The sequence below is a fragment of the Condylura cristata genome, unplaced genomic scaffold (assembly GCF_000260355.1).
Source record: "Condylura cristata isolate star-nosed mole 26May11 unplaced genomic scaffold, ConCri1.0 scaffold00003, whole genome shotgun sequence".
NCBI lineage: Eukaryota > Metazoa > Chordata > Mammalia > Eulipotyphla > Talpidae > Condylura > Condylura cristata.
The window spans coordinates 24,710,043-24,734,966 of record NW_004567104.1 but is presented as its reverse complement, the minus strand read 5'-3'; the positions used below and the strand labels follow the sequence as shown (position 1 = coordinate 24,734,966).

Genomic DNA, 24,924 nt, shown 5'->3' with positions numbered 1-24,924 from the left:
TCATTCATGCTAAAGTAAATGGTGAGATCCCTTTCAGGCAGAAAGGATCATCTTGTTAATGGCCTTTAAAATGAGAGCAGCATCTTGTCTAACCAGATACTGCCAACCTCACACATACCCTTCAGCCAATAGGTGCACAGAGGATCCCTCCAACTTATCAGCAAGGGGTTCTAGTCACCTCTACTGTATTTATGTTGATTATTAAAAGGCATAACATGCTCTCTTTATCATGCTTTCCATAGCTACCACAGTCTAGTAGCTGCAGTATAATGAGTAAAGAACGATTACCTATTGTTCATTTACATTTTAATTATAAAGACAATATTTGCCTTAGGCAAGATGGTTTCGGTTTAATCTCATTTTGCCTAAAAAGTAAGGTCAAAATTTAATTTATTCAAATGGGCCCAAAACAAATACATTTTATATTGATGTATAGATTCTGTTGATATTTTCAGTACAGACAAGGAATCTTAAGAATAAGTGATTTTTATTAACCACAGAAGGATTAAGTATAAACAGATTAGATTTACCAACTTCCCTTCCTTTCATAAGAACTCTACTATTCTGGTTCATCATAAAACAATTAACATCATCAAAGATCCAAAGTCAAGATAAAAATTAACATATAAACAGGTTGATTATATTCCAATATATTTGCAAAGTCTGGCCCAATTTATATAAAAATGTTGAACTGGATGTTAACATTTGGCAGTACGATGCCACTTTGCCCCTTTCATTCCCTTAGATTTTCTCAATGAACATGCACTAGGTTTCAAAATGCTTCTTAACATAGCACTCAAAAGTCACTTTATACACACACACACACACACACACACACATATTATTCTTAATTACAGTAGTTTTCCCCAAAGTGCATCAGGTATACATGCCAAGAGAGAGTCAGAGGCAATCTAGTGGTGTAAGGGAAAATCAAACCTTTGAAATATTCACATTATTACTAGTATAATGTAGTATTCAAAATGCTTGGATCAAGGGTTCTGTCAATATGAGTGTCTTTGAATTCAACTGAAATGATCTGGATTCAACTTCAGAAAACAGAAGCAATTTCTTAAAGGGAAGGTTTTTGTTGAAATTGAAAAAGGGCCCACACCAGCAAATCTGGACCTATCATGTTCTGCTGTCTCACCACCTCATCTCCTAAATCACCCACCAATCACCCTATTGATAGCCCATAAGTAGTCATGCTTCAAAGTCCTAAAATGACACACTCACTGTTTCTGGAGTAAGTGCTGGTGCTGCTGCTGCTGCTGCTGTCTGTATGTCTCAATCGTGTGTTGAGGGAGGTACTGCATGAGTTCCAGGGACTCCTTGATTTTCAACAGCATTTCATAAGTCTCCCGACCCCTCACCTATGACAAAGAGCAGAAGGGAAGAGAAGAAAAGTTGAAGATCTATAGAATTTTCAGGATAATCAATCCTCATTATTCATGGACTCCATATCAGCAAATTCATCAACTTGCTAACATTGATTTATACCATGAAAAGCAATATGGTGGCCCTTTGTTGTCATTTCAGACATATGCTAAGTGATGGACATCTGGACCACCATGCCTGTCCTCAGCAGAGGCTAAGCAAAGCGATGTGCTGAACAAGTGTGCTCTACTTGCTCTCTTTAGTGCCATATTTTTACATTCTGTACTTTTTGGTGGTGAAGTTCCTGTTTAAGATAGCCCCTGAATGGATTGTGTATTCCTTCACACAAGAAGATTGTGAAGTAACTGACAGAGAAAATACCTGTACTAAATAAGTTTTTCCCAAGCAAAAATTGAGTTTGCTCAGCATTGGCTGTGAGTTTAATGAAATTAATCAATAGTATCTATTAAATAAATTATCCCTAGGCATAAATACACATAAAAGAAAGTTATACAATGATTGCATCTGAAAATATTGCGGAAAGAGAGTAGAAACTCCTTTAGGATTCAATGATTCAGTATTTGCTAGAAAAGCATTCAAGTGACTTTAGAAAGTGAAACTATAACAAATAATGAGAATTCATTATAACTACCTCTGGATGGGAAAAAGTTTCAGCTGGGTTAAAATGTGCTTCTCTCTTTAGTAAGCCTCTAAATGATTCAAAAAGTGTCAGCAGGACCAGGACTAGAGTGAGGCAAGGAGCCAGAGAGGGAGTGAATGCCCATCCCATTCAAATCCTGCACCAGTCCCATTGCTGAGCATGAGAAGAGGAATTTGTCAAAATCCAGAAATTGAAAGATTTCCTCTTCTTTTTGCTGGATTAACTCCTCTCATTCCAGCCTTAGTATCACTTCTGAGAGGCGTTCTCTGAACTCAATGTTCAAGTGAGTCTTCCATCTTTCTTTGGTGCTGCTACAGCTTCACTCTTGGCTCTGCTGAAGCATTTACTTTATGGTTTCAACTGTTTGCTCACTAAAACACAGGTTCTTTGATGCTAAGGACTCTATCCTACTTATCTCTAAATTTATAGGGTCTAGCATATCTCAACAAATACTAACAAAATTCATGCTAACTTAATAGTTTTCTTTTTTTTTTTTGTTCCCAAGCTTCAATTTAACTTTTTTTTTACTAAATGTAAGATATAATTGATTACATGGATTTCATTAGTGGAAATGAAATTCCTTTAAAGGTAAACTTTCAGGTGATTTCTATTTTGGCAATTGAAAACATAGCAGGTATTCTAGAATACTTAATGTATGAGGATAATTTCAACTGAAGTTCAAAAATTGGTTTCCATATGTAGATTGAGAATATTAACTAAGACATCTACAAGCAAAAAGTCAATTTCCCTGATGGTCAGGGTTCAGTGAAGGCAGAGAAAGAAGTAAGACTCACACACACCTGTTGGATTGCTTAGATTTAGTCTCAGGCAGAAGCTGCCAGTCAAAGCTTTAAATCTCCTGGCTCAGCTTGATTATCTCATGGGCTAAGTTAGGTGGCATATTCAAGGACTACTTAAGGTCTTGCCATCTAGTCTGGCAGCAAGGTAGACTACCTTTATCCCAGAACTCTGGAGGGAAGGGAGAATTTCCTAATTTTTCCAAAAAAAAAAAAAAATGTAGATTTTCTGTTTTATCTCAGAGACCACTATCACCCCTTTGTTATTGTCACAGATAATCAGAGGATGGCAAAAGAGTAAAAGTGACGTTGAAAATGAAACTGTCATGAGTGCCCAAAGGAAACTCACGGGTAAATATAACAGTTCATCATCTGGGGATCTTCGTTTCTTGATGGATGTCATCTGGATGCCATGTGTGTTCTGACGAAAAGCTGGTGGAGGAAAAATGCAAGTTTCATACAGGGAGCAGTTCTGAAGCAATAATGCATTTATTAAACAGAAAGTAGCTGTAGCGAAACCCGGGAGATCAGAGTTCCTAGTTCTAAGCACCCACTTAATGAGCAGTACTAATTTTTGTATTAAGTGTTAACCTCATAATAATGAGATGGGGGTAGTGTGAGGCAGAACAAGTGAAACAAAGAAATCAGGGAAGTTGGGAAATCGCCTTTGGCTTCAGTAGTACAGCGGGATTCCCTATGCCTTACTGCTTGGGTCTGTGAACAGCTGTTAAGGAAAGGAAGATAAATTGGTTTTGTGTTATATTTTTCAGATCATTTATCTTCCAAGGAGGTAAAGGCACCTTGTAGAGGTTGCTTGGTAATGCATGCAGTCTAATGCATTCTCCCCTCTCATTTTAATTACATAGATCATACAACTTCTGACAAATATTCTCACTTTTTTAGTTTTTTCTTTGGAAAGATGAGTGAATTGGTTCATAAGTGCCTAAGATTTTCACTATTAGAAACTATGCTTAGGATTCAGGGTAGAGAGATTATCTCCCACTAAAATTAAGATAAACTGTTTTTACGAAAAGTCATTCATTGTACATAACTGATATAAGAACATTGCCATCAGTGAGACTAGAGTAAAATTAGGGTAGTAATGTAATTATTTATACATACTGTTAAATACTTTGAAGAGTAACCAGAGAAAGAGCAACAGGAAAGGAAAATCATGCTAAGAAGCTAGAAGCTAATGTTAATGGTTACTAGTTGTTAAAACATTTTTTTTCTATAAAAAGCAATACAAATTTTGTTTCTTAGGGACACTAATCAGCAATAAGATTAAAACCTTTCTGATGAAATAAATGGTAGTGTGTTTTGTTAAACACCTGTAATGTTATCAGGCTATACAAGCCACCTTCTAGAATCAAATCTCACGAGTTAGAAGTCACATGTGGATCAGTGTTTCCCACTCTTTGTTACTTGGAGACGGAACTCATTGTGGGGATGTACCTCATGGTAAAGGGGTGGTTCCAGGTAGAGAATGGGGCCACAGGCCACCTGCAGTGCCTGTCCTTATACCCACAGCAGTTCCTCTTTACTCCTATCTTGTACTGTGAATTCCATGAACTATGTCACTTAAAAAATGCATTCGCTGCTTTTTAAGAAAAAGTATAAAAGTAACAGACCCAAATTATTAGGTTCCTTATGGATGAAGTAACTGAGTCCCCCTGAGGGTTGTACACATCAAGATCCAGTGAAACCCAGGTCAGCATACTGCGCAGACTGTGGGCTCTGAAAAGCATTCTTACTTCCCACAGGCACATGAGGTAGGCAGGTGCTACTTTCAACCTTCATACTCCACAACAGAAAGGCAAAATAATACAAATAGGCAACATTGACTGCCTCTCAAACTTTAGCTTCCTGAAGCTTGTAGGGCCTCACACCAAGAATTCTGCCTCAGCTCAACTGGGCACTGAGAATTTGCATTTCTACATGGTTTTGGACCATGATGATGCTACTGATCTGGGAGCCACACATGCTGGACTGTGGAATCTCCTACTGATGACTCCCTCCAATAAGGCTGGAGTGTGCACCTGGAGTCCATCCAGGTGACTGCCCTCCCCACTGCTGTTCACAGGCTGCAAGTCATACTTGTCTCTAAAACACTTGGATCTAAGGAAGCAGCTTCTCAAATACTCTCTAACCCCGTATCTCAACTCAACCCGACCCGTTGGGCCACTACAGCTACTTACGGCGCTTCGTACCATCACCATTCTTTGTGCTGTCCGAGACTTGCTGCTTTCTGATGCTGTCTTCATCTGCCTTTCTGTCTCTCCCAGGGCAAGCACAGATCCGGGCCTCGAAACAGCGTCGGCCCAAGACTTGCCCACTAGGATTAGAAAAAAGAGGAAGAAAGAGTTAAGTTAAAAGAATTCTGAAAGTCCCCTGTCATCCTTTTGGGGCCACGCTCCCCTGGCTATCACCAGCGCGCCACCACCACCACCACCAGCGCCTCAGTCTCAGTGCTGTCAGGATGGACCCATCAGCACTTGGCACCACACAAAAGTGCTAACACGCCACAAGCAATGTTAGTAAATAACATTCCATTTGCTCTGCAAAGAACCTCCAAGCCATTAGCTGAACAGCTGTATTTAGCTACATATTTTGAAGGAAACTTGAGTTAAGCCAGTGGATGTCTCAGGATAAAATCCCCATAGGCAGCCCAGACTTAGTCAAAGAAATTGTTAAATGCCTTGGGGGCCCCGTGAAAACAAACACTGTCTAATAAGAAACTATTCCAGTCAAATGTCAAGAATTCAGGTATGAAGCGACTTGCACACCTCCCCAGTTCTTTTTTCCCCTCTCTCTTTATCCACCCATTCTGTCTCCACTTTCTTAGATCTTTTATGTAAGTGTTTGCAGCAAGGATTTAAAGCACAAAAGCCAAAAGCAAGGGTAGTTCTTTGCTGTGCATGCCAAGGTAATGATAAAGCAGACACAATTTTACTTTGCCCTCTGCCCATGGTTTCACAGAATGACAATTATGAATATGCCACTTACTCTCTGGTTTCCAGAGTAACAATGATTAAAATTGGACGGCGGTTCATCCCTCCAACACAACTGCTATTACACATGAAATTGTACAAAACTGTCGTGAATTCAGTGCCAACCTGAATGGGGGAGGGGGGAGAGTCTGTTAACAAAGGTTTGAACTGATACGTGTCCTTCCCAGTCCTTTCCTATTTTTAAACAATTCTACTTCTGCAGAAGTGATGTGCTTTCTTCTAGGAAGGCCAGCTCAGGGACTCAAGGTAGATTCTTTCTGTCTTGTTTCTTGGGAAGCTTGAAGCCACTGTTTACAACAATGGATTCTAGCTAAGGTGGAGAATACTTTTTTAAATTAATTATTCTTTGACCCTAATTAATTTATAAGCTAACCCATATCATTCAATTCAAACAGGGTGACATATCTTAAAAATTACTGAAAAGGGAGAGTTGAAAGTGACTAATTATACAGGCATATGCCCAGGATATTTCCCCTATGGTGAGTACAAGAATACAATATTTATTTGACTGTACACTTTAATAAATAGCTTAAAAGGTACTCAGATGAAAATATAGTACAGTGTGCTCATCTATCAGTGAGACCATCGGGAGCCAAGAAGCCCAGAGGAGCATCACAATCTGAAGGTCCACACAGCCAAGCCATACATTCTAGCTGTCTAGATGGCCATCTCTTCAGTCTCACTTCAGTGAGGACATCTCTCTTCACTGGCTCCCACTTGCAAGCTGGTATAAAAATTCATGGTGCCAGTTAAGAGTCCCTGGATAAGATGTTATGTATTATTCTACTTGCAAGTTCAATTATTATTGTTTTTAAGGTGGAAAGAGGCATGGGCCATGTTACCAAATTAATTTGCTACAAATTTCGGAGTTTTGAAAGACAAAATGAAAGGAAATATGGAAAAAAGGAAGAGAAAAAAATAACAAATGGTAGCATATTTAATGACAGGAACTAACAGAAAATTAGATGCTCAGAACACCTTTTATGGCTGAAATGAATGCTTTTGCAAATCCATCCAGTCCTTATATCCTTACCTGGGGTGGCTCATAAGGTACCAAAACACTCTGTCTTCCTGTGATGGGGTCTTCTACATACTGGGCATGACTGTTCCCTTCTACTCGAATCAAATGACTAGGAGGGGCAATTTGCCCTGCAAAACAGAGAAAGAGAAAATAATTAAGTCTAGCACACTCCAAATACACAAAATCAACTGAGACTCTATGGACATAAAGTTGGCGACACAAGAAATAGTCTGTGTCCTAGGGAAAACATACATCCTTAAAAAAAAGAAGCAGACTCTGTTGCCAGATATCCAATATATGAGTTCTCACAACCTTTATAACAACAGAAAACACTAGAATGAACATCTCTCTTTAGGGGAATAGTTTGTTTTTAGTGTATAGTTAGTGAGTCAAGTTTATTTCTGAGATGATCAGCAGAGGAAATTTTTCCAACTTTACTGAAAGTGGAAGGGTAAGAAATACATTATTTTTTAAAAAAAAAAAAAAGCTCGAAAGCAGATGCTGCCCCCAAAATTACCTACAAAAGTTCTAAATAAGAGGCAACCAATGGCAAGAATGTATCTTTCCTTTACCTACTTATTCTTCATCGTAAAGTTCCCATCTGTATGTCTTTTGTTTGCCTGGTAAAAATGAGTATCTCATCGGTTTTGTTGTGTTGAAAAAAGCCCAAATCAGAGAATAAGAAAAGGGAGGCACATTTTAAAAAGAAGGTAAACAAAATTGTGGTAATTGGCAAAGTACAAAGCTACCCGAGCAAGAATCTGATTCAAAATTGGGAGCTATAAAAATATTCTCAACCACTGACAATATATTCCTACTTCACAAAAACTGAAACTATATTCCTAGTTCAATTAAAATAAAATGCTGATTATATCAAGATACTTTGTGAGGTATCATCATATATTTTTGCAAGAACTAAGAACTATTAAATCAAACAATGATAAATAATTAAAAAAGAAGTTATGTCACTTTGATGGATCAAAGGGAGTCATAAAAACTAATAATAAACCTTAGCTATATGTAATGATCTTTCAAACATATTGTAAAATTAAAAGCCAGATGTAAAGGTATAAGTAATGATAAGGAATAGAAATGTGCCACAATAGTTGTGTGAAGATGGGAAGATTTTAACTTCATTTTCCCTACTAAACTGTCTATTCTCTTCTTCCAAAGAAAACCCGTTTTTCTTTGTCATCTTTTCATCACTCAGATTTTGTAGCTATGTATCATTCTTCCTTTTGAATATAGTTTCTATATAAAGTATTCTAACTTCCAATCTTCCTGCATGCTCATCTTTCTTAGATGAGTCCACATGCTTTCTCCTGTCCTTTTACATTTTTCTGTATACTTTAGTTAACCTCTTTTCATACAATTTTGAATATTAGGTGTAAGGTATCCCTGGGAAAGAGTGACCTCTTCTATACATCTATTGCTGCACTGAGGCTCAAAGCACAGGGCATGACTTATACATGTTAAAGGGGATATTTATTCTGGGTGTCTGGTCTTTCACTGATCTGTCTCTCCTCCTAGCTGATGTGCCAGAACTCCTATTAATAACTGTTAACCATTATTTTCACTCATTTACTTTTCTCCTTTTCCATTTTCCTCTTCTAACAGTTTCAAATTTCCTCCTTTCAGGCTCTTCTTCTTACCATTCCAGCTTTGGTTGGTTTAGCCTTGAAAAATCACTCTGGGAAAGAGACTAAAGCTGAAGAGTGCCCTAGTACAGGCTGAACAGACTAGATTCCACATTGTTCTTCCACTCATTAAAAAAAAAAGAAATGGAACAACTAAATAGTTGAGAAGTCTAGTTCATTTTATAATATATATATATATATATATTATAGTTCCAATTATTGTGAAAGGAACACTTGCATCTATTATTTATTTTTTTATAAAAATCTATTAAAATTATTTTTGTATTTTGCATCCTCAGATACAAGATCAGCTAAAATAGCAACTTAGTTTCTCCCAAATTGCAGTGGTTGGAACCAGGCAGGAGTATCCCAAACAAACATCTCCACAGAACGTCTATCAAAAAGGAGTAACTTCGAGCAGGTGCAGATTCTTATTCTCCTTACCCTCATTGAATTCACGGCTCAGCTCATGGTTGGGGCAGCGCTTCACCACCTCTGTGACGTGTTCAGCCTTCTTGTAGACAGGCATGGCCCGGATGACAGCACCCTGAGGGGGCGGGGTCATCACCTTGATCTGGATGGGGCATGTCTTCGCAATTTGGCAGTACAGCTTTTTCAACTCTGTGGAATACTGCTTAGAGATGGGCCGACAGAGACAAGAACCACAGGAGATATTGTTACACCCCAAGTCAGAGCAAGAAATAGATGTCCATTTTTTGCAGCACTTATAGCTGCCTATTCAGTACTCTGTACATGACATTAGCAAGCTTACTTGAGGGAGTTATACATTGATCAGGCTAATACACTTTTTTTTTATTTTAAAGAAATTCTTAGGTTTTCAAGTGATTTCACATTTATCAAACCACACTGATGTTTTATTTCCTCTCATTTCTTCTTGGTGTGAAGAAACTAAGTCTTATTGGGGTTTAAGTGCCTTTTCCTAGGAGCAACATCATAGAGTGCCAGTAATTAAATGGAAAAGCAATGCTTTATGTATTGAGCGACATTCAACAGACTAATTAATAATGCTTTTACAATACACTAGAGAGGGTCATAGGTTTATGGGGAAAATATTTAAGATGCCCTATCTTGCAAAGATTGAAGAGATTTTATCTTAGGTTGACCATCTAGAAAATTACAAAGCATAAACTCTCCAAAGCATTACATTTTTTTTTTTAACATCACCGCATAAAAGAATATGCACTGTTGAAGGAGTCTTTGCAGTAAGAAGTTCAACACTGATTGGTTGATTCTTTGCTTTGCAGAATTGATAAAATAGGGGGCAGAAAACCCAAGACCTACAATCAGGAATAAGAAAAGAGTGCTACTCTGCTTTGTTTCCCTGTCCTACCTTTGAACCAGTACAGAAAGTGTTCATTCTAGTCCTCATACTGTATTGAACTGTATCACCCCAGTTCTCCGGGTCAGTATCATCCCACTCATTCATTCTGATGGCAGGATTAACTCTCCTTCCATTTCCCCAGGCGCTGGGATTGCCAGGGGAGAATTGGGCACCTAGTAACTCTCAAACAAAGGTGAAACACACACATGCACACACATAGCACACAAGATGCAATCACAAATTGGCAGCAACATTCTTCCAGGGGAAAGACACTAGGAAACAGGAGTCAGAGTGAAAAAGAGATTCATGATTGTTATGTTTCAACACAACTCTAACTAAAGGCAAATGACCTACAAAAATGCACATTTAAAAAGAGTTTCTGTATGTATTCCTCTTGAAACATAATCTTTATTTAAATAATCTTTCTTTTTCTCTTAAGTATTTCATTATATGAAATTTTCAGTTTAAAATTTCCTAATACAAGAAGTATATTTCATAATCAGTTCTCCATGCCCACAGGTCAAGGATTAAACACAGCAAAAGAGTTCTGAATAGCTGAAAGAAATAGGAAGCATGCCAAAAATCAACCTCAAAAATAAAATTCTACTTGTGAAACCCCAAATGAAATTTAGATAGATTTTTTTTTAACTAATGAGTCTACAAATATATTGTCTTTAATAATCTTGCCTTTATAGAGAATTCCAATATATAACCATCTCCATTTGTTTACATTTTTAGCGAGGAGATAATATAATCTAGTTATGAGTTTCATAAGGTGAACCTTAGGAAAGATGACTGAAATAAAGTCTGTCAGGTAATACCTGAAGGCAAATAAAGTGTCCTTCCAAGAATGTAAAGATTGCAAAAAAAGTGTTCTGAGTAAGACAGTTATGAGAAACATTCCATTTCAGTAACTGATCCAATAAGTCAAGCTTGACATACTAAAAATATAGAAGTTTCGAGACTAAATTTATGCATCATCAAATGCTCATCCTCACTCATTCTTTGGAATAGGGTGGGGAAACTAATTTTATGATAAATAATAATGGCTTCACTTTTCTGAGTTCTACTGTAAGAAACTCATCCTCACACAATCTATGAGGAAGGTCTTACAGGAATATACTCTCTTATCTGAAACCCTAGGGGCCAGATGTTTTAGAATCCAGAATTGTTTAGATTATAGAAGGGGAGTAAAGTTCTTATAGCATATTTTATGAACACCTCCAGTAAGATTTGGGACAGTATCCCATAATGACAGCTTAGCACCTCTATAAAATTTAAGAATTTTTTTTACCAACTGTAAGTGGCTATAAAACTCAAGTTCAGATTCAATTTCACCACTGAATGAGTTTGCCAGGAAGTTAAGAAATTAAGTCAAAAGAAAACCAACTTGTGGTTTTCTGAGCTCTGTGAATTTCAGAATTGCTGATAATAGATAACGCATCCTTATTATTATCTTCATTTTAGAGATAAGAAAATGAAGCATGGGGAGGACTTGCCTTTGGCGACAGCAGTCAGTACACAGTAGCAAGTCCCAACCCTGTAAGGACAGTCCCTGGGCTCTCTTCTCTTCTCTGGTCTATTTAGTGTAAATTATTGTACTTTTATATTTTTTGAACTCTCAACCTTGTGCTACTTTCTGGATCAATTAAAAGTCATATAACCTTATCATTAACATTATATAACATATAACATTCAGATGAAATTCAATAGTGGTCTAATCAGCAACAAACATCTTTGCTTCTCAGCATAATGTTGGCTCACGTCACTGCAGGAAGAGGCCCCAAGTGATAGAATTGAAAAAGTGCTGGATTAGAAGGAAGATGATCCAGGTTCTAGTGCCAAGTGTGTGTCAATTTCTCTTCCATCTGTGAGGCATTCAATAAGGTCTTGCACTTGATAGGACTTATTAAAGGCTTTATAATGTGTCTGGCACTCTCAGTCATTCACTCTCTCATTCTCCATATTTCTCTTTCTTCCTCTTCTTTTCCCTTCCTCCTCTAATCCTCAAACACACACCCTCTCCCACCACACCTTCTACCCATGCAAAGCTCTCAATGCCTCAAATACACGATAAGATCCTCAACCATAATTCAGACATGCTGTTTCCCATCTGGAACACTCATAATGTCCTCTCTTCTCTACCCCAGGCCAGAGCAGGTAGAAATGACTGCATATAGTACTGTAGATCATACTTTCCAATTTAGTGATATGGCTTTTATACTGACTAAATCTCAACATCTGACCAAAGATACTAACATTCTAGAATAAATAAATACTATATAAGATGTTGATGAGTTCTATACATAAAAGGAAGTCAGGGAAAGTTTAAAGGAGACAGAGAGTCAAGAGCCATGATTTGGAAAGTGTTATATAAAGAAGCCATTATTTTATCTAGGGCTCCATTGGTAAGATGATATTTAAAGGAAGATCTGAAAGGAGGACTGGAGTCAGACAAACATACACTTGGGAAACGGTGCTCCAAATGCTAGAGAAGGTAAGTGCAAAGATTGTTATGTGAGTATGTCTGTCATGGAGGTAAATTTTCTGCATAGCAGAGACCAAAGGCTATAGAAATAATCAGAGAGAAAATTTGGCTGACATCACACAAGACCACTGAACCCAGGGTAAAGTTTTCAGTTTTCTTTGATTCAAATAGGAAGACAGTGGAGGGTCCCAAATCAGACATGATCTGATTTGAACTTTATGAAGATCTTACTGGTTGTTATGAGAACAGACTTTATATAGCAAAGATGGAAACTGGAGACAAGTAAAGAGACTACTACAAATAATTCAAGTAAAAATAAAGGTAATGAAGCTAGCAATGGAGATGGTGAGGAGAAGACCTTTCTACATAGATTTTAACCAGATGATGGACTGGCTGGAATTATGGAGAAAAAGAAAAAGAACTGTATTCCACTAAAGTACAAAAAAGAGTACTCAGAGGTAGTGATATTTAAAGTAGGGCTTAGAAGAGACTCACCAACTAGATGGGGCACCAGAGGATGGGAAATGGGAGAAGCAAGGGACAGAGAGCAGGCTTTCCAAGAAAAAGACCATCATGAATATAATCAGAGATGTTAGCTAAGACTGAAATATTGATGGGCTGGAGAGAGAAGGAAAAGGGCCAAGCACAAAGCAATGAGCCTAAGCTAGGAAGGCAGTGACCACATTCTGAGGAATTTAGTATCTGTAATATTTGGGATGTCATAAGAGATATTTGTACAATACCAACAGGCTGAAGACGAAGGAGGGCTAAAGACAAGTAGTGGGAACAAGAGTGAATCAAAGGGTGTTTCATTAGAAACAATTTAAAACATGAGGAAGGCTTAAACTGCAAATGAATGAATGAAAATGAAGAGAGATGGGAGAAACTAAAATTCAACGTTGTAGTCTTAATCATGAAAGATATACATGGGTACGCCAAAAGAGGCCAAGAAAAGTTATTCATGAGAACAAAAGATGCTTGTAAAAATATTACCTGTTATTTGCTTATCCCTTTCCTAAAATCAAAGCAGAAAGAATGAGTGTGTTTCAACACTGGACTCCCAAGATCCAGTAGCCCATCGAGACTCAGTTGAGTCAATGGAGTCTTCAACAAATAGAGACTAGAAAAGACAATTACTTTTAACCTTGGATAAAGAAAATAAAACAACATGAGGTAATACTGGAACTAACAAACTGATATGTTGTGAAAGAGGATAAGGCTCAGGTCGCCTAGTCAAAAGCTTTGGAAAAGAACTCTCAACCAATACTAACTACTGTGAACAACTTTTATGGGGTTAGAGGTCAAAAGGTCAGAGTTAAATTTTGCCTCTTGTATGTAATTCCCATATTTTTAATTAGTTATGTTACCCTCCCCAGGTGTAATATTTTTATATATACCTCTTACAGATGAAGACAAATAATCATGGATATGAAAATCCTTAGTCAACTGCAAGGACCAACCTAAAAGTCATGTATTACAATTATTACAGAAGTCTCATATTTCTAAGTCCCTTCACATAAAGTATTTAATGCAGCTTAAGTAATTTAGAGAACATCATTGTGAAAAAATTATTTCAACATGATCAGGCAGTGATTGTTGCTAGCTAAGTTGGAATATTAACCATGAAAGCTCAATCACATAGTTCACATTTATCTCTAGTAATCGTTAAGTTCTAAACCATGTCAAGTTACTTTTTTTAAAAAAGAGAAATGGATTTGATGTATCTGTTTCTATTCATCTTATATGTATATGTAACAAGCATTACATAATTATATTTTCATATCCCTAAAATGCATTTAAATTACACTGCTAAAAATTTACCTAGTAGCTTGTTATTTCATATCCATGTTTTCAAGGTTTATCCATGTTCTTACTTATAGACATTTTATTCTTGAAATGAATGAGGGGAATTAGATAAAAGATTTTTGACTTTATCTGTAATACTTTAAGAAAAATTAAAAGCATTAAGGAAAAAAGTAACATTTTGGTTACTACCTGGGTGTCTTGACTTACTTAACTGTTTTTCACATTTGAACTATTTACTAATTAAAATTTTTAGTGAATTAATTTAGCCTATGTAGCACCAACTTGAAAAACAGTTGCAAACTTAAGATTTTAGAAGACCTCCCCTCCAAAAAAAAAAAAAAAAGGGACATTATAGCACATCTTATCCAAACCTTCTTCTCTTAACTTTCAGATATAAAATTTAGACTTAGAGAGGAAAAGATGGTTCATTAGTTCAACAAATATTTATGGAGAAATTGAGACTTTACTTAGTTTGAAGGATCAGAGGCCACTCTGAAGAAAACACTTCTAAAAGATATACCATTAAATGGAGTCAATGTGGGAACAAACTCATGCTTACTAACTTCTAGAGAGCTAGGGATACTGCTCAAATCAATTCCACTCTAATGATCTCACATATTTTTAACCAATGACTTGGTTGTATAGCTCTATCATCATCATCATCATCATCATTATTAGTAGTAGTAGTAGTATTTATTTATTTTTGCCTAGAAGAACTGGGGTGTAGGCCAGAGGGGAGGGTGTGAGGGTGTGAGAAGATTCATCAGAGACAGATGAAACAGAACAGGTGGATTTACTGAAATACACTACCAAGACTAGCAGCAGGTCAGACAAGAGAGGTTTGCTGCACCCTGGCTGGAATTGAACTCAGTCCTTACTGGTGATAATATTGAGACTTAATTCCTTGGCCATCAAGGAGGCCCGCTATATCTCTATTATTCAGTCATCTGTTTCAAGGCATGTTTAGTTTAAGTATCATTGTTAATCTGTTCTTAGAAAGGTAAACCAGAAAGCTTAGAGACTGATTCAGTACCGTATGTTACAGAGAAGGAATTCCAGCCCTAGAGAGATAAGACTTGTTCAAAACACTAAGCAAACTTTCTGTCGTGACACATGTCCTTCCCCATGTACCATGTATTTATCATCAAGTACCACACAGTGATACCAGAGAGCCAAAGTGACTTACATAAACACAAAAAAAGTTGATCAGAAGACAAAAATAAAGCTTGAGAGTCATCTAAAAAATAAAACATAATCACCAATTTCCTGCAGGGATGTGAGGACATCCCATGCTGCTTTTTGCTTAATTTTCACATCCTTTTTCAGTTAAGGAAGTAAGTTTGTCTAGGGTTAATTTTTTATTCCCTAAATTGTAACAATAAACTGAAAATGGAACCTTGAACTTAAAAAAAAAAAAAAAACATGAAATTTCTACCAACTGTTTTAAAAACCCACTCAGATCCTAGGTTCCATAAGTAGTGGGTTGTACCAATCTTTATTTAGGGAAGAAGCAGATGCATTTGTGACTCTTTATATTATGCAAGCTTTAATGTAAAATTAGAAAATTAAAGCCAAGGACAGAGAAAAGAAGGGACATGTGAAAGTATTTGTTTCTAAAAATGGCAGTGATTGATCTCTCAGAAGTCAGACTTCTGATACTAAGAAATTTTTGGTAGCTCATGATTTTCTTGAGTCAAGCTAATCATTTATGTGGTAAAGAAGAGGAAGTTCTGATGAGGTTTCTTCTATTTTGAATACTTTATGACCTTGTGCAAATCTGTTAGAGAAGTCAATCACTAGGTTGACATCATTAGCTAACTCAAAAAAATGTGCAAAACAAAGTGTTAATAATCTTTCTCATTTCTGACCAGAAATGTATAAAAAGAGTAGGAATCAATCTATGTAATATATATATATATATATATATATATATATATATATATATATATATATATATACACACACACACACACACACATTATTAATTAGTTTGCTTATTCATAGGAAGCACTAATCTGTAGGCAAGAATTGTTTCATTGGACCTCAACCAAATTTCCTCATTTACAGTCTTGAACATTCACACATGGAAAGTACTTCTATAGTGGGATGGAACAGAGATGCCTCAAAACTAACAAATGAACTAAACTTTTGTGCTATACAATATCCCCAACAAAATAGAAAAACAAGCTTTGCCTAAGTTTTATTTTGTTTTGGGAGGGAGGTGAGGTGGGTTAACATTTTGAGGAATGAACTCTCAAAGCCAAATATCATGTTCAAATAAAATAACTCTAGGGGATTTTGGAAAACAAGAGTAAATTCAGCTCCTTTACTAATAATATGTTGCAAAAAGAAAGGGGAAAAAAAGCATTCCAGTAACTTCGACCCCACCATCACCACCTGCCTCAGTAGACATACTATATTACACGTTCTTGGCTGCCAGACTGGTAATTCAGTATCACAATGCATAAAGATGCCAGCTAATATCAGCACACACCTGCATAATTTTTCAACAGCTCCCTTTCCTAAAGGTGCAACAAAGCCCCTCTCTGCCCATTCCATAAAAATGAGAATGAAAAAGCTTTATTCTTTCAACCTTTTCCCAAAGAAATGATAAACTTCATGCAAATCCCAAATCACAAGACTACCTGGACCCCCAAATCTCTAAGAATATGAATGGAATAAATTTACATGGCATGAAGATAACAATAATATAACCAGCATTACTTCTTAATTCCTGATCAAATGAAACTATCTTAAAGGTATAGTATCAAAGCCACACTGATGCCCCATGCAAACTTCCAGATAAATCCACATCTGTATGTTATTATGCTAAAGGGAAATGTTTGTAAATTGTTTTTAATGTAATAATATAACCAGTATGATCTATTCACCCTTAGCCCACAAAATCAATCATAACATATAATACCAGATGTATCTGTGGCCCAAAATACTTTGGGCAAGTTAACTATTTTGTAGGTTGCTGGATCCTAAAAAAAGAGTAAAATCTAAGCCAATATTAAAAAAAAATCCACTAACATATTAATCTCCATTTCTGGTCACCTGCATAAATTTTGATTGATTAAAATAAAAGTAATGAGTTCTACAAATAATCTAAAAAACAAATCCTTCATTAATAGGAAATTCTAGGTACCTTTCTAATTATTTTTATAGTCAGATAGTTCAAAGGTATACCAGAAGTAGAAAGTGGAAACTGTAGTATTGCTAATAACCTAAAATACATGACAAGAAAAAAAGGCAAGACCAAAATCTTTTACAATGGCATTCATCCAACTATAGAAATCACCCAGTATAAACCCTGTCTTAAATTAGACAAAACTATCTTAAAACATTCAGAAACTTATCTTTTTCTTTTCTAAACTGTGTTCTTGGGAATTTCCAAATTAAACAGGCCGTTCATTAAGTATAAGAAGGTGGTGAAACCAAAATGGGAACTCGTAGGAAAGCAAATTATACAAAATAATAGGGCATTTAGAAAGGACAAAGTAAAGTTCTGGCAGCTGATCAGGTTGAGTAAAAATTACTAGGGAAGAGAAATGAAGGTTAAAAAAAATGAATCAAAACATATTTTTGATGAAAAGTCATTACAAACATTAAACAGCCAATTCACTAAAATGAAAAAAGAGACATAGCTAGACAAAAGATAACACAGCTTCAATGTGGTTTGCTTGAAATATATTGAATCAATTATCACATGTTATTGCATGGGTGAAGTAGACACTATAGTCTAGATCTTTCCCCTACAAACAAATCCACGTAAGAAGTTTTATAAATTTCCTAACTGGGAAAATATGGTTTCTACAGATGTTTGATAATAAAAATAATAAAATATATCTACTTTAACAGTTTTTGAACTTGAATACATCTACTCCAAACAAGTATCAGGTTAATGACTAATAGTGGCTACAATGGACAGAGTACCAGAATCCAAAATAAGGGAAGTAGGAGTGAATTGGGTGGGGTAGGGCTATTCTCTTGAGAAGTGGCAGGTGGGAAAACAAAAGGTCATTCAAAAACCAATCCATGGTCCTATATAATGAGGTAGTAGATAGTGCCCAGAGAATTGTGGAAGGAAGTCAAGATGACAGGGTTCAAATCTTCACCTGCCCAGGGACTTCCTTCATCACCTTAGGCAGATCATTTCCCCAGTTGGACTGCAGCTCTTTTATTTACAAATGAGACATCCACTTAAAGCTGTGTCAACTCCAAAGGAAGGGGAAATTGCAAAGTGAGCCTGCAAATAGTTCCCAGGTCACATACCCTAGTGGATCTATTGTAATGATCAAGCAAAGATCCCAAAATAGGCCCCATAGTCACCTGGCAAGGTATTCACTCTCCTCCCTGTCTCCTTCCTGCCACAGCCGTCTAGCTGCCAGACATGTACGAATTGTGCTCTTGATGCTTAAAAAAAATCCTTCCTCCAAGCACTTTTCCTGATGGCCCCCGCCAAAGGGCCGCCTGTTGCCACCTGTCAGTTGTAGGGATTAATTACCTGAGCTGAGGCTGGGAGCGGCACATTCTTCCTGGGGCCGCGCCCACAGATGTTGACATCAAGCAGGTGGGCTGTCTGCTACCCGCTTACCGTGAAGACCAGCCAAGAGTCCGTGGGGGCCTGGCAGTTGAGGGACATGCAGGGAAACTCAGACTGCACCACAAGGCAGAGAAACCACGGCAGGGAAGAATGTGCCCTGGGACCTCTCTGGGAGGCCACAGGCAGCCCTGGGCCAGCCCTGGGCACTGGTCTGGGAGCAGCTGCAGTCTCCTGCTGGAGGGTGACATGTTGGCACAGACCTTTGGAAGGGGTGGGGGGTGGAGTTTGTCAGCCTCAATCTAGTTGCCTGAAGGTATGAATTTGGAAATCCTGTTTTAAAAGATTTGACAGACCTGATTGGTAATTTTGCAACTTTATCTCCCCAGGAGGGTAAAATGACCTTTCATTTAGTGTCTCCTGCCATACCACCCCCTGCCAGCCCCGCCTGACAAGTAATACTATTCACACTGTCAGAAAGCAGGCACTAGAAAGCATTTGTTAGAATGACTGGTATCCAGTGGGTACTCAATAAGTTTAGGCTTGCCTTCAATGTTTCCTAAAGTCACAACGACCATGAGAAGAAAACTGTGGTGAGGTGACACTCTTGGCTGATAGGTGTAGAAACTGGGGCTCCAAGGTTTGAAACAACAGTCCAATAAATGGTAGAACTAGAAATTCAGGGCATCTGTCTCCTCATGCCTTAAGCTACTCTCTTGACCCCCCCCCCACCCCTCCAGAATATGGGTATTCTGTTCCCTTCCGCAATATGGGTATTCTGTTCCCTTCCGCAAAAGAAACCTGACCAATTCTCCAGCAATAAAGGAAGATACAATTATCTGTGGAGCCAAACTTCTTCTAATGGAACCTTGGATAGATAGGACAGAGCCCTCTTAGCCCACACCCCAATAAATACTCAGTTTTACTCCCCCATGTGTAAACCTTAGCACAGACTCACAGAAAGATCACACCAGAAGTGAGCAATAAGGCAGAACTGGAACCTGTGACTTCCAACTTCCAAACAACATCATCTTTTGCCTCTAAAACATTTCCTTCCCTCTTCTCATTAAGAATGTTGTATTGGGGTGGGGAGCTGAGGTGATGAGCAGGCAAGACTATTTCATGGACACACATAAATCCATACTCTAGACAGGAGACAGTTACGTTCAGCCTTCAGCTTCCCTTTCACTGCGGCAGAAGCAGGTCTGTAGACAGGTTTCCCAGAGGGAACCACTATGTTTCAGTCTTATTCTTAAGGGAGAGAATGTGTTTTCCTTTGCTCTAAGGGGGTCTCACCTACCCCAACAGCCTGCAGGCCTTAGGGTACTTCATCTGTCATTTCTCTCTCCTCAGTCCCAAACCAATACCAACCTGGGTATGTCATGAAGGTAGGTTTGGGTCAGGAAGACACTAGTCTTAGCCACTAACTGCCAAGACTATGTCTTCTCTGTAGGTCTAGGTGCCTCACACTGAGGCTTGCAACCTAGGAAGAGTCCCTCCCATTAGCTTATCCCCTTTAATGCTTGGATGCAAGAGTTGAAAGTGATTGTCCATATTTCCACTCCCACTTGTATTCTAAAATGACCCTATCACTATCTTTTCAAGGGACAGAAACACATTAAAATATTATTCACCATTGAAGGCATTATTACCCCTACCTATATGGGATATGGGATGGTACAGGCAACTTCTGCAATATAACAGAAGCCTATTTTGTCTCCTCACTAGGTCTTACACTTGTTTTGGGGTTTCACTTGAAAATTAACCATAAAAGTAAACTCTATTCACATCATGATGATGTGCTCAAGGCTGTGAGACACTGTGTAACGGAAGGTGGCTGGGCTGATCTGGTGAGAGGCAATGGGAGTTAAGTCTAGACAGGACAGAGGGTAACAGCTTGTACAGACTTCCAAAGATGACACCATCCTTCACCCACTGGGGTAATCCATAGCAGTTCAGTGGACATTTTTATGTTTCACTTAATTCTCAGTTAACGCTATGATAAAACTATTTTTAGCCCATTTTTGATAATAAGGAATCAGAGGCTCAAGGAGGTAAACACATTTTTACAAAAAAGGGAGGGAGAAGGTAAGGCCAAGCTTCTAACCTAGATTTAATTTCAAATCCAGAGAATTTACTGTATATGTATGTATATATTGTGTACATGTTATACATTGTATGATGTCTCTCTGCACATTAATGGAACCTCTGCTGTGTTGAAGTCATTCTCCTATGTGGTAGAACAGGGAGAAGCAAAGAACAAGTCACTGCCTTCCAAAAATTTCACATTTGGAATGGTTGTTATTTATTAATATCATCGTCACATACCAAAATAAAATTAAGACACAATTATAATGGGACATGGATCCCAACTTTCTTACTGGCTTCAAAGTTCTAGAAGCTTATCAAGAGACCTTGAAAAATATTGATCACCTCATCGGCTCACAAACACTACAACAAGTACCTCCCTGATCTTTAGTTTGTGTGCTTACCATCCTGCATCCAGTTCTTGATACTTTGCTAAATTCTTTAAGTCTAGTATAATCTTCACAGTGATATGTGAAGTAGATATTATTAACCTTATTTGCTGAGGAAGAGAACTGACACTCAGAAAGTTTAAAATTAAGTTGCCCAGTCTTTTCCAGCTGCTAAATGGCAGGGCCAGGTTAATTTCCAGATCCTTCTGATGACAGTGCCCATGTTTCTAACCTGCAGAGTGACCACTCAGGCTACCGGGAAGAGAGCAGTCTGACCATAGCAAACCCTTATGATTTAGCCAAAACAGCAGCTGGTGAGAGCTTCAGGTTCCTCATCTTTACCATAGAGATAAATCTACTACGCAAAACAAGCTTGCTGGAGGGCTACATGGGGACTCAGGGTGACCAACCATGACCTGTTTACTGTACTATGCTTAGTCCAGGGTACAAGCTTGATGGAAAACAGCTCTTACTGTTTTCACCTGGTTTAGTCTCAGCAGCTATTTACACTGTGCAGCTTTATATTAAATCAACAATCAGCTAAGTTATTTTAGTGACCCAAATTATTTTCATATCAATGTCTAAAGATTAAATCCTTTATTCAAATCCTAACTTTTCTTTCAGAGGAAGACAGATTTTTAGTATAGGAAGATACTAGTGAATCAAGAAACCAAGCAGATAGACAGACAGAAAAAAACTAGAAAGCTAATTTTATTACCACAATTGAAATAAAGAACCTAGTTTTCTAGGTTATTAATTGTATTTCCATCATTGCTAATAACACATTGTGTTTAATTATTATTATTTCTGTGCAGGGGAGAGTCGTAAACCACTTAGTGCTTCTACCTATAATATAGTACTATCCTTCTGACAGGAACTAAGTCAGATTAGCAAAGAGTTTTAAATCTCTCCATGAAAGAATACCAACAATAATTGTTAAGAATCATTCTTACCCTGATATTTTATATCCTTCATTCCTTTCACCTCAGAGAAATGGATGCCCAGGTGTAAATATAATAGGATTTAAAAATGAGCGAAATGAGTAGCAAATGGATTTCAAACATAAACAGAGGCCATGATTGCTGATCTTTTTTAGTCTTACTGTATTTTTATTACACTTAAGATACCAGGTGCTTTTTAGTGGACTATAATGAACTTGCAAAACAGTTTAAGGAACTTTAGGACTCTTTAACTAGAATTGTTTGTAAAGTTCCAAGTTAACAATGATAAAATGGATATCTTTCAAGATTATACCATCTTATAGGTAAACTGCTGAGTTTCTTTACTCCAGATAAATACAGGAAGTCAACATGCTGAAATACTGAGATCCTAGGGGTATTGTTATTATATTTCCAAAAAGGAAAGGTGTAACTTAATAAATTAGATCAGATTTGCTCTTTAATTCCTTTAATCCAAGTCTTAAATTTTTACTCGCCTCCCACTTAAAATATATCCATAAGAACAAAAATAATTCTGAGCTATCTATTTCCATGGTTGATAATTAGGTACTATGTGGACCACTAATATGTATCTGTGTTCACTGGGGTGGGAGAGGTGGGTGGAGAGAGATTTAAACAAACCCTTTCCTCTACTTGCAATGCCTCTTAAAAGCTTATCACATTGCTACTTCCTATTTCTTTACAGTTCATTTGTTTAAGATGGAAACATGCTTCATCTTGCTTGTTTTCTCTGTGTTCTTTAAACATAATATTCTAGTTAGCCTCAATGGGGAAAAGAATGCGACATAACTGTCTTAATTATGCCAAGCAGTTACAGAGTTATATATTAAAATGTCTTAGCAATAACGAGAAAAATAATAAACGAAACCTGTTAAGACCAGTTGTCTTTGCCAACAAATTTGCACCATTACCAGAAAGGACAAGAGAGGAAGGAAACAGATATGATGACACAATGAAAAAAAGAAAGAAGAAAGGGAGGGATAAGGGAAGGAGAGGAGGATTGAGGAAGGAGAGAGGTGACTCAAGGGGCTGTGGAAGACCAATGTGAAGCTCAGTTATAGTTGAACTCACGTGCAAACTTATTGTCACATTACTAATGCTAAACTCTGTTTAGTAAGAGGGATGAAAATTTCACTTCTGCTTAAAATGATGTTTGAGCTGGGTAAGAATTGTCAGCCAATAAAATACAGCAGTCCCAATTAAAATTAAATGTCAAAAATAACAAATCAAATTTTGGTATAAGTATCTCTCAAATACTGCATGGATTTTTTTCACGCTAACATTGTGTGTGTGTGTGTGTATCTGAAATTCATATTTAAAATGGACATTGTGATTTGTTTTCTAAATGTGGCAATCTTAGCTGGTAAGCATAGATAAGTGTTTTCCTCTTTTTTATTATTGAAATTTTTATATTTATTGAGCCTCTTAAGTCCATAACCCATAAATGTTACTAACATTTAGCCAGTCTAATTTCAGGACAGAGGCAATAATATCAGGTAAAAATGTGGGAAAGAGGAATATTTTGTATAAAAGGAATGTAGAGAAGAGTGCCCAGAAGCAGAAGGTTCACCCCCTATGTACCAAATGGTGTGTATGCTCAAGAAAAGTTACATAACTCTTCATTTGAGAAATGAGGGTAATACCTGCCAACTTGACAGGATTTTTTATAAGGATTAAATTTGATAATATATATGTTTGTACTGAAAAATGTGTAGCATTTAGGAAACAAAAAGGGATCATTGTTAATAGCAGGAGACTAGGCCTAAAAGGAACACTTCAACCAGAGCTTGACATGTGTGGAGGATAGTATACAGTCACCAACATGGCCCTCCAGGATCCCTGATCTGAGCTCCTAGAAAGATCCCTCTGTCTGACACTGATGAACCACTGAGGGGGCGGAGATGGGATCAATTGTATCAACTGATCCAGAAGTATCTAGAAATACCGATAGATGGGCTTGCCATGTCAGGGACAACGAAAAAAGGTTCAAGAGCTATTGCTAAAACTAGATCTATGAAATGCATTTGACTATATATTTCCTGGGGGTGGAGAGAGAGGATGAGATGAGAGTTGGTGGCATAGTTTGTATAATCAGTATCATAATTTTCACACCACACAGCAAAATCTTTTTGGTGTGTCCAACCCTAGAAAAGGTATGCCCTCCACTTGCCTATTAGTATTGAAGCTAGGAGGTCTTTTATAAAGATTATGTTTTCTTTAATTACAATTGCATATAAATACTGACAATTCTAGTAAATTTTTAATGCTTTGGACATATTCATTTGCATGTCATATCCCAAGTGAAATAATAAAATCTACTCTAAATAGGGATTCTTTGGCACTTAATGTTATACATGGAAAAATGATAAATCTCCTTAGAAGAAACAAGGAAAATGATCTCTCTTAAAATTGGTATTTTCCTGAATGTGGCATATGGACAGAAACAAAACTAAAATCTCTTAAAAATAGTAAATACACATGGAATAAAATCACTCTTCATTTAACCAAAGGAAAGTACATTCTGAGCACTTGCTTCAAGGGTAGACCACTGCAAGTAACATTTGACTTGTAAGGAAAACCAATTCTAATCCACTTTGATAAAAACTCTTATAATGGTTTGAACCTAGACTTGCTTTGTTTAAGGCAAACAGTTGCTAAAAGAATAGGGACCTTTGTTTTTCTTTTCTTTTTTCTATTAAAATGGCTTCCCCCCCAACCCCTTTGGTCCCATATGCTCCTGCTATTAGTGAAAACATCCGCTATTTCTCTTTGTCTTTCTCACTTATTTCACTAAGCATAATGGGG

General features: G+C 37.2%; 1 protein-coding gene across 6 annotated transcripts in view; it reads right to left on the bottom strand.

Moving 5' to 3' along the window:
* Window positions 1-24,924, bottom strand: part of TP63 (tumor protein p63) — a 190,778-nt gene that overhangs the window by 18,026 nt on the left and 147,828 nt on the right. For 5 of the 6 annotated variants that reach the window (XM_004675093.1, XM_004675092.1, XM_004675090.2 and 2 more), the window contains 6 exons: window positions 8,946-9,132; window positions 6,877-6,992; window positions 5,839-5,948; window positions 5,031-5,167; window positions 3,182-3,264; window positions 1,234-1,370 (listed from right to left, as the gene is read on the bottom strand). In XM_004675093.1, the coding sequence (XP_004675150.1) occupies window positions 1,234-1,370; window positions 3,182-3,264; window positions 5,031-5,167; window positions 5,839-5,948; window positions 6,877-6,992; window positions 8,946-9,132 (770 nt within the window). The remainder of the gene's footprint in view (window positions 1-1,233; window positions 1,371-3,181; window positions 3,265-5,030; window positions 5,168-5,838; window positions 5,949-6,876; window positions 6,993-8,945; window positions 9,133-24,924) is intronic. The other variant, XM_004675095.2, reaches the window with a different exon arrangement.